A 15,355-nucleotide genomic window follows, 5' to 3' on the forward strand; every position below is an offset into this window, starting at 1 on the left:
CACAATCACAGAAGGAGCAGCTACTGAAACACATGTCAGATAGTGAACAGTCATATATATTGTCTTACTTAATGTTCTCAAAAAACTTAGGATGTTAGTGATATTAATTTCATTTCACAAATAACAAAACGGCTCTTCAGAATGATTAAGTAATATACAAAGTCATAAACCTTATAGTAAGAAGAAGTTAAATTTAACTCAAGGTGTTCTGACTTTAAACACCATACTATCCACACAGCACCCTATTCTATGCAGAGATAACTAAGAACTTGTGCTCTAAGTCAACCTCTAATACAGATTAGTCAAGCTCTAATGCAGATAATGCAGGAAGTATAACTTCAAATAATATTTCAGCATTTACTAGTTAAAAACTGTTGTATTTGCACAGACTTGAAAAATAGTAGTATTGTGGTCAATGTCTAAGTGTGATTAAATGTAAACTGAAGTATATAGTTAGACTATATTTACCTGACAAAATAAATGTTTTCTTATACTTTACATTTCAATATTGTGGAACAATTACATTATTAGAATCCGATGAACAAAAAAGATAAACCAAGAAAATGAAAATTCTAAAAAAGTCAGGAAAAAAATGTAATAAACAGAAAATATAGAATGTGTCAGTAAAAAGATAAGTGATGATCATTAAAAATTTGCTTTAAAGGATATTGAATGTTCTTAATGCACAGAAATGATAAATGTTTGAGATGATGGATATGCTAATTACTCTGATCTGATCACTATACATTACCTGTATTAAAACATCACTTTGTACCCCATAAGTATGTACAATTATCATTTGTCTATTAAAAATAAATAAAATGACTTTCAGGTAGGATAAAATAGAAAAATCAAAATACAAGCTGTTCTTGCTTTGCACATTACCTTGTTAACTGAAGGTTGTGCATTTAGGAGCTTTAACCATGCTAAGGTGCAGAGCGATGGCACAGTTCTATTGTACATGACTTTCCCTTAACACCGTACCATGCAAAGTGAGGACAGCCCATATATATCTTTGAGAAGAGACAAGCTTAAGATCAAAGCATGCAAGACAACTGAAAATACATGAGTAGAAAAGATTCAACAAGCAAATAAACATAAAAAGGAAATGGCAGATTTGACATTAGATAATTTCCAATTCAAGGTCAAAAAGCACAAAAGGTATACAGCCAGATATTTTATGAAGAAAAAGTGTATACTCTAAAAATAATGCATGTTGTAAAGCTTCATATGTCAACAACAAGCAGAAAATGAAACATAAGGATAACTTTTTAAAAGACAGTTTACAGTGGATGGTTTTGTCAAAATACAATGAGACAAAGAAAAAGTAAATATATGGACAGTTTCAATATAATCTTATTACTTAATAAACTTGGGTTTATATAGACTCATTAAAAATGTTTGTGTTCTACAAATTGAGAACACTTGTTTCAAAGCTAGCAATCTTTTAGTAAATTATAAATCAATTTAATGTTGTTTTCCTAACCTGGATTTCTGACTTGAGATATTAGCATAGAAAACTAGCAGTAGAATGTTATAACAAGTTCATTTTCACATGAATTTGTTTATAAGGACAATTAATTTGGAAAGTCCCCCAACTAAGTTAATAACCATGTACTAATAAAACGAGATAACACAGTATTGTCTTAAAATGAAATTAAAGTTTGTTACCAATAATAGCATATTAAAGTATTTCTATTTTGGAGATAAACAAGCTTCTAAAAATCCTCCTCTTATAAAATTAAGTGTATTGTTTGCAAATACTATGAAAACCACTATTATTATTATTATTAAGACGGATTCTCACTCTGTCACCCAGGCTGGAGTACAGTGGTACGATCTTGGCTCACTGTAACCTCTGCCTCCACCTCCCGGGTTTAAGCAATTCTGTAGTCCCGGCCTCCTGAGTAGCCAGGAGGATAGGCACATGCCATCATGCCCTATATTTTTGTATTTTCAGTAGAGATGGGGTTTCACCATGTTAGCCAGGATGGTCCTGATCTCCTGACCTCATGATCGGCCCCCCTCAGCCTCCCAAAGTGATGGATTACAGGCGTGAGCCACCCTGTGCCCAGCCACAATTATTTTTAATATTTGTTTCCATTATTTGAAAAACAATGAAATATTTGGAAAATATTAATTTTGGAAATAATGAATAACTTCCAAATAATATTTCATCTTAATCATCAGAGAACACACCTTCATTTTCAAAATAGCTCAAAATTTTGACCAGATACATAGTATTTACTAGTGCATCTGGAAGATGTTCTGGGCTCAGTTCTATTCAATAGAACTCATATGTACCAGGGCTCCTTTCAAGTCTCTAAGAGGATTCTGGTAGAAACGGAACGAATGTGGCCAGTTCTTGGCAAAACCACTGCAAAGTCTAAGCACATTAGCACATTTGCTTTCCTATCCAGCCACTCAAACTAGCCTGGTCTCACATGCCCAGACCTCCACCTCCTCCCAAATGAGAGGGCAAATCCAAAAGTATCAAGAGACAAGAAAATCATATGTAGGAAAAACTAAAATTGGCAATAGTAATGGAGTTTTATAAAGCAATTTCCTATGGTAACATCAAAAACTGTGCCCTACGTATTATTGATATTTACTCAAAATTACCTCAAAGCAAATTGGGCAATAGTGAGTACTTCTTTATGATATGTCACCCTTTAATTTTATTTATTTATAACATAAAAAATAGAACTTGAACTAGATATAATTCATAGTTTTTATTTCAATGATTATTCCTATTATAGGAACTAATATATATCTCACAATATCCCTATAATTTTGCCTTGGAGTACAATATAGAAGAGCATTTTCTATTCAATTTAACTCCCTACATCAAAACCATTTATTTAAAAGGCTATAATACTGAAAAACTTTTGACAATAATTTTATTTGTGTATGCAGTATAAAATATATAATGAATCGACCACATCAACTACAACAAATATATAGTTTAGGATCTCATTGGAGAAAAGAGAAGACCTAGTATCCCAAATATTGAATATAAACATTGCCATTAAGTAATATAATTGTATCATAAACAAAATCAGGATCTTCACTATAAATTCCTAAATATAAAGCAAAATTAGTAATTATGTGGCCATTGCATATAAGACACGTAAACTTCCTAGAATGAAAGGGATTTAATTTAAAAAACTAAAAGCCGGCCGGGCACGGTGGCTCAAGCCTGTAATCCCAGCACTTTGGGAGGCCAAGACGGGTGGATCACGAGGTCAGGAGATCGAGACCATCCTGGCTAACACGGTGAAATCCCGTCTCTACTGAAAAATACAAAAAACTAGCCGGGCGATGTGGCGGGTGCCTGTAGTCCCAGCTGCTCGGGAGGCTGAGGCAGGAGAATGGCGTAAACCCGGGAGGCGGAGCTTGCAGTGAGCTGAGATCCGGCCACTGCACTCCAGCCTGGGCGACAGAGCGAGACTCCGTCTCAAAAATAAATAAATAAATAAAACACTAAAAGCCCCTAAACTGAATGTAGCTCGATTTACGTATCTACAATAAAGCCAAAGTAGGTTAGAGAGTCAGTGTAATGTGAAAAACTTCTTAAAATAATTATATTCTATACATATGAATCCCCTACTTTCCTACTGCTAGACAGGAAGGTGAAATTTAATCAAGGGTCACAGAGAAGAGCAAAACATCTCTCTTTAAGCTGCTAAATGGCTGAAAACCTGCGTGCTCTGCCTTCTCTGTGGTGTTCCCCTCAGTGACATCTGGACTCCGAGAAGCAATTAGCATCCGCCTGTGACTGACCATAAGATCATGTCCTTTCTTTACAATGATCATCCATAATCAAAGTGAAAATAAACTCCAAACTTCTATTTCAAAATACAAACATAAGGAACAGTAGAGAGACAGGATCAAGCCTACTAAATGCAGAAGTTTGCAGAATAATCTAGATTTATGTAGTCACAGCTCATCAATAATATTAATAACAATAAAAACAAAGTCCTGTCAGGTTTTCAAAAGCTCTTGTGCTATTTTTTAACCAAAAATAAGATAGATTTAGGATCTCTCTCTACAAAAAAGATAAATATTTCTTTAAGCTCTCAATCATGAAGTATAGGTATGTCTCTAAATTTTGAAAACACACCTTCAATCTGTTTTATAAGAGCAACACAACCTCTCTAAACTGCACTTAGAGTGACAATTTAATTACATATATAATTAGTAATTATTTATACAATTAATTAGTATAAACGCTTCTTTGATCTTTCATTTTTATAATATCCAGAGTAAAAAATATGAGTAATACTTAAAATCTCTTTCCTTAAATTATCTGAATAATTACAAAACATATAAAAGCTATGAGTTTTCCTTTGTTTGCCTTAGAAGTCTGTCTCTTCTTTTCCATCTCATTATGATATGCATTTCTAATAAAAATTGTCTTTTAAGTTGAGTATTTACCAAAAGTTTTAATATTTAGGTAGATTTGATCAATTGTGTCTCTATATCAAAGAAATTTAATATTATCAATTAGTTATTAATGACAATATAGAATAACTTTTTAAAGTTATAGACTTACTAACATAAGAAATATAAGAAATTAATTTATATGAATATTTTTGTTGCACAGGAGTAGGATGTAGTAAAAAGGAAAAACTGAATAATATATATTTTTATTGTTAAAGAAGAACATTTTCAATAAACAAAGGTATTAAACCACGGCATTACTTACAGTCAATTGGATACTTTGAAAAGGGTAATGTAACCATTTTATTTTAAAGTATCACTATTTAAAATACACTGGAAGTTATATTCTTTTTTTTTTTTTTTTTTTTTTTTTTTGAGATGGAGTCTTGCTTAGTCACCCAGGCTGGAGTGCAGTGGTGCAATCTCGGCTCACTGCAAGCTCTGCCTCCCAGGTTCATGCCATTCTCCTGCCTCAGCCTCCCGAGTAGCTGGGACTACAGGCGCCCGCCACCATGCCCGGCTAATATTTTATAGCTTTAGTAGAGACGGGGTTTCACCGTGTTAGCCAGGATGGTCTCGATCTCCTGACCTAGTGATCCACCGGCCTTGGCCTCCCAAAGTGCTGGGATTACAGGTGTGAAGTCACCGCGCCCAGCCCACTGGAAGTTATATTCTAAGGATCTAAACTGATACAGGATTTCTATGTCAACCTCACAATGTTCAAGAATGTACAAAGTTTTTCAAAATTATTGTATGGGTCACATAAGCAAAAAACAACTGAAGGCCACTAAACTATTCTCATCACCATTAGACAGGCAATAATCTCAAAATAAAATGTCTATAAAGATAGTTAGAACAGGCCAGGAGTGGTGGCTCACACCTGTAATCCCAGCACTTTGGGAGGCTGAGGCGGGCGGATCATGAGGTCAGGAGATTGAGACCATCCTGGCTAACATGGTGAAACCCCGTCTCTACTAAAAATACAAAAAATTAGCCGGGCATGGTGGCGGGCACCTGTAATCCCAGCTACTCGGGAGGCTGAGGCAGGGGAATGGTGTGAACTTGGGAGGCGGAGCTTGCAGTGAGCCAAGATTGCACCACTGCATTCCAGCCTGGGCGACAGAGCAAGACTCCATCTCAAAAAAAAAAAAAAAAAAAAAAGACAGTTATACTAGAGTAAGATAGCCCTCATTCCCAGCCATAGAGTCTCTTATCCTAAATCAATAATGTATTTAAAACCCAATACAAATCAATTATCATCCTAAATCAATAAAGTCTTTAAAACCCAATATACTAGGAAACAAATACATTGAAAATTTACTGCTTTTAGGCAAAGGACTAAAGCTTCCAATTATTAAAAAAAAAAAATGACATTTTAATTTTACTTAAAATAGTTCAAAATGACACCTTCATCATCATACTGTACTCATTTACAGAAACTGAAAGGAAATATTCAGACAAGTCATCACAAAAATATACTCTACACATTTATATGTTTCATAAATACTAATATATAAAAACTCTCATTACTATAATGAATACACAGTGACTTTTATTGCAATGCAGATTTGTACTTAGCTATCAAGTGATTTTTAAGTAAATATAGTGACTTCCAGTAATGACTCTGTCCTACTGCTCATGTTCAAGTTTCCTGTTTTAAATGCACTTTTAGAAGGTTAAATCCACAGTCTGTCAGATCTGAGATGTGCGACAGGCTTGCAAAGAACTTGTCTTGTCTCCCAATCTTACATCACTCTGTCCTAGTAGCCATTTCTGCCAAGAGATGCATGGTCTGGGATGAGATGATGTTAAAAAATCGAATGAGGCTAAAGACAAAAGCAGACTGTACAAAATTACTGCTTATTTCTCAGGTTTGACAGCTGGTGAACTGAGGCTAAAGAAAAGATAAAGGTAGGTGAACGGAAATAGACAAAAGAGAAAATCTCCACCACTTTCTCGGTGTTTCCTTTGTTCGCTTGCTTGCTGTAGTTTTCAGCATGACCGGCTGACATAGAAGCACAACACTGAGCTATTTGGTGCACTTGGTGCATTAGGCTGTGTTTGGAAGTTCTACTTACGCAACTCTTAGTGTCTCTAGTCTCCAAAGGGAACGTGCATGAACAGACACAGCGCCACCTTCGTAATGAACAGTTCTGTTTCAACAAACAAACAAAAGCCCAAATGTGAGTTAAACACGTTTCATTCTTTGGATTCTAATTTTTTGAAGCTAATTAGAAGAGAAAAGGAAATGGCCTGTGAATAAACTGTTCAAAGTTATACTTTTTTGGCAGGAGACAGTATAGCTGGAAATAAAAATAACCAAAATAACAGTAACAGTGATCAACCTAAGTTTTCCCTGAATAAACAATTATTTAAACATATTCTCTCTTGCCATTTTCTCCCTCTAATCTCATTCATTCTCTTTCTCTCTCTCTCTCTCTCTGTTTCTCCCCATCCCTCCCGCCCAGTGAATAGATTTCACCTTACTTATCCAACTTAGGTCCATGAAAGTACTCTGTGAAAAGTTTAGGTATAGTTTAATGTATCATTATTTGGACATAGGTATATAAATATTTGCACTTCCAAATTCTGTTTTAGATTATTTAAAGCATTTTAAAGAAATGTAAGAACACTAATTCTTAATATTTTAACAATATTGCAATCTGCAATTTATATCAAAATATCAATATCCAAAAAGTCTCAAAAATGGAACTTCTTTGGATGCATTATCACATGCACCCAAATTCTAAAACCCTCATAATAATAATGTGTTAATATGCCATACATAATGCTAAGTAATTGCTATAATTATCCAAATTAATGACTGCACCAACGCCTTGAGATTGTTTTGGAAACCAAAGCTGATGCACATTCCCTCTTTCTTCCCTGAGTGTTAACTATCTTCCTCTCTATAGGGTCTGTCTTATGTAAACACATGAAAGTCTATCCTGCCTCACACACGGCAGTAATACCATGTCTACTCCTGTCAGTTTCCAGTGGGCTCCAATCTTGCTTCCAGACCCATTTCTCCACTGAAACAGATTTTGCTAAACTCATCAATGACCTTCATGTTACCAAATCCATTACTTTCTTTTTAACACTATGGAAACTCCTATTGTCTTGAAAGTTTTTCTAACACATTCTCACCTGCCTTTCCTCCTACCTGTTTAGATATTCCTTCTCATTCTGTCTTTATTGTGGAACATTTCAAACATACACAAAGATAAAGATAATATTAACATAAATCCCCATACACCTAGCACATGACATCAACAACGATGGGACATCAACATAGGGACAACCGCGTTTTACCTATAACCTCTACTTACCCCTCCACATGCATCTCTAAAAATAATTATTTGATATGGGGAAATATCTAGTCTGTGTTTGAACGTCCCAAATTGCCTCACAGATGTTTTTAATTTTCCCTTGTTGATTTTTCAAATCAAGTTACAAAAAAGACACACTTATCAGTTAGGGGTCTTCAGTTTCTTTTATTCTAGAATAGTCCCCATTCCTCTCTTGTCTTCCCTTCTTGCCATTTATTAGATGATAATCAGTCTGCACCATATGTCCTGGAGGACTTTCTACATTCTAGATTTGACCAACAGCCTTCCTATGGTGTTTTTTGTTTTTTTTTTTTTTAAACACATCCCTCTAAATTGGTAGTGAGATCTAGAAATCTAGAAGCTTGTCCAAGTTTGAATTTTGGCAAGAACATTTCACAAATTGGTGTTTGTACTTCCCATTATAACAAAACAGGGGTACATAATTGTCTATTTCTTTAGATAACATTGGATCAGTTGGTTCAGGATCACCCTAATCCATCCATTAGGACCTAAGAGTTTTAGGTAGTAGGTTGGTGCAAAAGTTATTGCAGTTTTTGCCATCAATAACCAGTGTCCATAACAGTGATTTTCAACTTTTGCTGCATAAAGTACTCACATGGATAGTTTTTAGAAATCCTTATGTACACCTTCCCCAATGACATTAATCAGATCTGGAGTCAGGACTTTAAAAACTCTCTCGCTGGTTGTAATGGGAAGCCAAGCCTCGGAAAGCACGGTCTAAGTAAGTTACTCCGCAGCAGCACCATTGATGCTTGGGGCTGCATGATTCCCTGTTGGGCTGTCCTGTGCATTGCAGGATCTTTACAGCCCTGCCCTCTACCAACTAAATGCCACCAGTAGCCTCCCACCAGCTGTGACAACCAAAAGAGGTCTCCAACATTGCCAGATGTCCCTTTGGGGCCAAAACCACCCTCAGTGTAGAGCCACTGACTTAGGTAAGTGGCTCTCAGTCTTCAGTGAGGTAGAATCCTCTCCCTTTGAGGGCTTCTTAAGACCCAGATTGCTTATCTCACTTAACATACATCCTCTAGGCGCAACCATGTTGCTATGAATGACAGAATGTCATTTAAAAATTACAAGTAGATTGGAGATATAAGTTCTAGCATTTGATAGCACTATAGCATGACTGTGGTTAACAATTTATAACATATTTTCAAATAGCTAGAAGAGAAGATTTTGAATGTTCCCAACAAAAAGAAATTATAAATGTTTGAGTTGATATATATGCCAATGGCTAATTTGATCATTCTATACTGTATTATGTATTGAAATGTCATATTGTACCCCATAAATATGTACAATTATGTGTCAATTAAAATAATTTTTTAAAAAGAGGTTGCTGGCCCCATCCCCAGAGTTTCTGAGTGGCCACATCTTAGGGTGAGGCCCAATAATCTGCATTTCCAACAAATTCCCAGGTGATATTGATGGTCCATATTTTGAAAACCACTTGACTAGATCCATTATTTCATTTTGGCAATGGTACTTAACCTTGGTTGTATGTTAGAATCACCTGGAAAGCTTTAAAAAGTCCAATGCACACTCAGACTAATTAAATAACACTGAATGACAAAATACAGACATTGTGCACGTCTGTGTGTGTATATACACATATATAAATAGATGCACTCACACACAGACACAGCTTTTTAAATACATTTGACCTTTAATAAGGGTCTTTTACTTGACCACAAAGAAAATGTTATCAGATTTTTAAAAGACTTTTACTCATCATATTTTCTGATCATAAACAAAAAAAATTAGAAACAAATACTGAAAAGACAAGAAATTGACAACTTGGAAAATGAAGAAACTTCTAAATAATTCATGGGTCAAAGAGGGAATCAAAATTATACTCTATCTAGAATATAATGAACAGAAAAGTACTTCTTAACAAATCTGTGATTCACAGGTAAACTTTGAACACTTTTAATCTGCAATTCTTTAATTATTAAACAAAAAACATAAATAAAGAATTGCCTGAAGACATGAAATAGAGAACAAAATAAACCAACAGAAAATAGAGGAAGAAACTCAATGATGTACTGTTAAATAAGATGCAGGAGTGCTATCATGAATAGTGCCACAATGAACATACGTGTGCATGTGTCTTTATAGCAGCATGATTTATAATCCTTTGGGTATATACCCAGTAATGGGATGGCTGGGTCATATGGTACTTCTAGTTCCAGATCCTTGAGGAATCGCCATACTGTTTTCCATAATGGTTGAACTAGAGTGGCACTATTTACAATAGCAAAGACTTGGAATCAACCCAAATGTCCATCAGTGACAGACTGGATTAAGAAAATGTGGCACATATCCACCATGGGATACTATGCAGCCATAAAAAAGGATGGGTTTGTGTCCTTTGTAGGGACATGGATGCAGCTGGAAACCATCATTCTCAGCAAACTATCACAAGAACAGAAAACCAAACACCGCATGTTCTCACTCATAAGTGGGAACTGAACAATGAGATCACTTGGACTCGGGAAGGGGAACATCACATACTGGGGCCTATTATGGGGGGCGGGGGAGGGATTGCATTGGGAGTTATACCTGATGTAAATGACAAGTTGATGGGTGCTGACGAGTTGATGGGTGCAGCACACCAACATGGCACAAGTATACATATGTAACAAACCTGCACATTATGCACATGTACCCTAGAACTTAAAGTATAATAATAATAATAATAAAGAAAAAGAAAAAAAAGATGCAGAAGTGTATACTATGTACGTTTTCTGTGCAAGTTATCACTAAAAATCTATCATATATGTATATATGCAAACATATATCTGTATGAGCACGGAGAAAGTTGTCAAATGATGAACATCAAACTATTAGTATTAATTACATTAGAGGAACAATTACATAAGGTATAGAGAAATTAAGCTCAAAAAATTTTAAAAAGGTCTCTAAGATACAAATAGCATGAATAATATATCTTTGTAAAATTATATGGATTTCTACAATAAAGTGAAGAATTATCATGCAAATATTTTACTTTGATAACTTTACCTTTTGAATTTAACAATGATCTTTTATAAAAATCTAATGGTATTTTTATTAAAATTTTAAAAGACAGCAAGTGCAGAATGTCAATGGTTGTCTAATCAAGTCTTCATGGGCTGTTTCAGACTGAAAATTGGCACTACAATATCAAGATCTTAAATACATAGGCTTTTCAGTCCCATCATAAAGGACATTAAGGACATTCAAACTCATTGAGAAATCAGCCCACCTAGAGGAATACACCTGCTCTATGAAGGGATTGTCCCTTTTCCCTGCAATGCATTTCAAGTACCAAGTCAGAGTCTAGAAGGGCAATTGTCCTGAAGACAACAAGTTTACCAAATGGTATTACCAACTTTGAACTCATACAAATAAATGATTATACTCAGAGCAAATGCCCTTTCAGCTGGAAGACTGAAAAGGGAGAAAGATTCTCTAAGAAATTACACAGACTGAGAGCAACAGCACCTTTTGAGCTAATCATCACAAGGGATTTTAATGCAAATGGCAGGAAGGATGCCAGAATTTAGGAAGGTCGATGGATATGAAAATACAAAAGAGCTCATGCAGCTCTTTGTTAACTGGAGACTATTTTTACAATGTACTAAAACAGTGTTACAGCTACTGGGAAAATAAGTATGTGCTAAAAGAACTGGACATTGTTATTATTTTGAACAGAATTTTGTTTAAAAATTTTAATCTCATAAACCAGATAAAGTCAAAGTCACTGTAATTTCACTGACTAGGAATGTTAAAAATATGCACGTATAATAACCAGCAGTATGAGCTTGTTCAACAGCATTTTGAAAGATTTCAGACTTCAGGCTGTAAGTTATGCCTACATAACACATTATCCCATAATATAATACATTTCATTAAGGAACTCATATTTCAGGCTGATCGCATAAAACTGCCTGAAGAGGCCCTTTAAGGTTATTCTAAGTACAAATTCTTCCCATGATACCATCAATTCCGCTGTTCATAACTATTATAATATTGTCCACTGATATAAAATTAGTTATTTTCATATTTTGGGCTATAAAACACAATTTGAGTCTTATCTCAGTTGTCGAACCACTTGTTTCTTGGTAAAAAGCAGGCACTTTGACAGCTAGGATAGTTCATCTTCAGAATCTGAGGCCCAGAAAGGACTAGCATTAGCATATTAATAAAAGCGCAAATCCTTACGAGTTCTTCATAGCTTGACAGTTGGGCATATATTTACAATAAAATTTTATAGGGCACACAATTCTAATTAGTGAACTTTAGTACAGAATCATAAAATGCATTATTAATGAAAGATTGCACACTGGAAGAGGCACCTCCAACCTGCAAGGAAACCGCTTCCTTTCATTGTGAGTGCTGCCACAGGGCTCTGTGAACCAATGACATCACAGTTACTTTCTCGCTTGTTCTGCAGGGCAACTAACAGTTGATGACTCACTTTCACATTTGATTGTTACTAACTTTCTGAAGATGTCACTTCTTCGTGTGAACTTGTGCAAGCTGTTGACCTCCTCTCTGCCTCATTTTCTTCATATGTAAAATGGGAATAATTTTCACTGGATTACTGTGAAGGATGAATGAGTGATATAACACACATAGACCACTTAGAAGAGTCTTTGCACAACAAATGTCAGCTCTGAGGGTGCAGATAGTGATGGTGATGATCACGACCATGATTATGGTCATAATTTATATTCAATCCTTCCATATAGGGAGTTAAGACTCAAAAATATTTTGTCTGAATTGAATGGACTGTTGCTAAATCGATCATATTATATACTTGTTGATACTCAAAGTCCCTAAATTATAAAATTGCTCGGGACAACTAGGAAATGAAGCCTACCTATTAATAGCTTCATCATAAATCAGTCACTTCAGTGCTAACCTCCCCCTGCAATTCAATGGCAGGATCTCAGCATTCCTTTTTTAAAAAAAATAATATAATAAACACATTATTTTATACTGTTTCTATGGGTCAGGAATACAGTGTATCTTAACTAGGTGCTCATTGCTTGGTGTCTGCCTTGGAGTCTCTTGTGAGGTTGCAGTCAAGATGTTAGCTAGGGCTGCAGTCACTGGAGGTTTGAACTAGAGCTGGAGGCCCTATTTTCAAGATGGTTCAATCATATGGCTGCCATAGGCGTTTCAGTTCCTCACTATGTGATTCTCTCCATAGGTCTGCATAAGCATTTTCACAAAATGGCATGTCCTTACTCCGCTTACCTCCCCTGTCTACCTGTCCCATTATGCCCAGCATGTTCTTCAGCAGTGGTTTTTGACCTTTATGGAGTCACATGGTCACTGAGATCTAATGAAAACTAAGGACCTTCCCTCCAGGATAGCAAACTGATGCATTTACACATCAGCATTCCTTTTCAGGCATATCTGCATACTTTTTTTCTTTCTTTCTTTTATTTTTTAGACAGAATCTTAATCTGTCGCCCAGGGTGGAACACAATGGTGCAATCTCGTTCACTGCAACCTTTGCCTCCCAGGCTCAAGCGATTCTCCCATCTCAGCCTCCAGAGTAGCTGGGACCACAAGCACATGCCATCACATCTGCCTGATTTTTTGTATCATTTTATGTAAAGACAGGGTTTCACCATGTTGCCCAGGCTGGTCTCGAACTCCTGGACTCAAGTGATCTGCCCAGCTCAACCTCCCAAAGTGCTGGGATTATAAGCATGAGCCATGATGAGCCTCAGTTTGCTTTTAGTAGTTCTCTATATCAAAATGATTCTGAATGTATTTGCAGTCTTAAAATTCACATACTAGTTAATATGCCTTTCTTGGGCATCTCCAGCAATATATATATATATATATTTTTTTTATTAACAAACAAAAAGTGTATATATTTATAATGTATAACATGATGTTTTGAAATATGTATACATTGTGGAATACCTAAATACTCACACATACCTAAATACACCTCTCATACTTACTATTTTTCTGTGGCAAGAACACTTAAAATCTACTCCCTTAACAATTTCCATGTATGGAATACATGGTTATTAACTACAGTCATCATGTAATATACTAAATCTCTCACATTTACTCCTCTTGTCTAACTGAAATTTTGTACCTTTTGACCAACATCTTTTCAACCTCTAGCTACCACCATTCTACTCTCTCCTTCCATGAATTTGAATTCCACACGTAAGTAAAATCATGCAGTATTTGTCTTTCTGTGCCTGGCTTATTTCACTTAGCATAATGTCTTCCAGGTTCATCCACGTTGTTGCAAATGACAGGACTGCCTTCTTTTTTAAGGTTATATAATATTCTATTGTGTATGCATTGCAAACACTTGTAAAATGACACTATAAAAAAATCAAGCTCTGAAAAGAATGCATACATTATGTAGATTAAAAGAATACTTCTTTTCCTACCTTCTCTCTTATTTAAATCCTCTTCTGAAGTCACCTGTTTTGTCACCCTTCCTATAGCTCCAGCATAGGGATCCACTGTCTCTAGAACTGTTGGACTTGACACCCACCCCTATGACTTTCATTGCCACCACAAAAGGGTGGTCTAAAACACAAGCGGACCTACTTTTTCTGTAAAAGGCCAGTTAGTAAATATTTTAGGTTTTATAAGCCATATGGTCTCTGTCCCATTATTTAATTGTTATTATCATATAAAAGCAAACATAGACAACATGTTTTTAAAAATAGGATGGCTGCATAACAATAAAACTTTATTTACAAAAAAAGGCAGTAGGTTGGATTTGACCTACTACCTTGATTGGTTGACCCTAGATCTAGAATATTCTACCCATATTATTGGTCATTTTAATCTCAGAGAAAGCTAGCTGGATAAAATTCAGGGTCTAGGGTCTTTCATAAATTGGGAGAAATGTCTTACCTTATCTATCTTGAATACCATTTCTAAATCTAGAATTCATATCTACACTGTGACAGATCTTTTTTTCCCCTTACGAGAAATATAGACAAATTTACAGTGCTTCAGAGCACTTGGCTTATCCAAAAAAGCCACATGAAAGAACAATTGGGGCATTTTTCAATCTACTTTTGTTTCTTCAACATAAAAAAGCTCTGACAAGGTTAGTGCAGTAATGCTGAATAGCTTACATAGTCTATTATTACTACAGCATCACAGACACTTTGAGACGGGCTCTAAGTGAACTTTATTTTTCTCTTTTTTACATTTACCATGACTTTTGAGCAATGGGGAAATGATACAGAACTATTCAGAACCCTATTTTCTGAATACATAACATTCTGGTTTCATTTTTTGTCAAGAAAAAGTGTATAACAAATACTGAACACCAGAAGAGGTAAATAATAATAAGAAAAGACAATTCAATTAGTCACATCAAATTTTGATCATGAATACATTACATATGTTAAAAATAGAGAAGAACAGTTTACTAGGCTCTGAAGATTTCCTTGCCAATTCATATTATAATTACATGTTACTGTAGAACATAATAGGGACAAAGAAGAAGCCATATCAATGTATTTTAGTTACTGCAATGCAGGGCAGTAATAAAATACTACTTCATTTATCCAAAC

At 35.3% G+C, this 15,355-nt stretch overlaps 1 protein-coding gene across 7 annotated transcripts in view; it reads right to left on the minus strand.

Annotated features, from left to right (window-relative positions):
* Nucleotides 1–15,355, minus strand: part of RYR2 (ryanodine receptor 2) — a 794,036-nt gene that overhangs the window by 420,016 nt on the left and 358,665 nt on the right. For all 7 annotated transcript variants that reach the window (XM_077998277.1, XM_077998259.1, XM_077998275.1 and 4 more), the window contains one exon: nt 6,522–6,596. In XM_077998277.1, coding sequence (XP_077854403.1) covers nt 6,522–6,596 — 75 coding nt within the window. The remainder of the gene's footprint in view (nt 1–6,521; nt 6,597–15,355) is intronic.

Source organism: Macaca mulatta, chromosome 1 (assembly GCF_049350105.2).
Source record: "Macaca mulatta isolate MMU2019108-1 chromosome 1, T2T-MMU8v2.0, whole genome shotgun sequence".
NCBI classification, from domain to species: Eukaryota; Metazoa; Chordata; class Mammalia; order Primates; family Cercopithecidae; genus Macaca; species Macaca mulatta.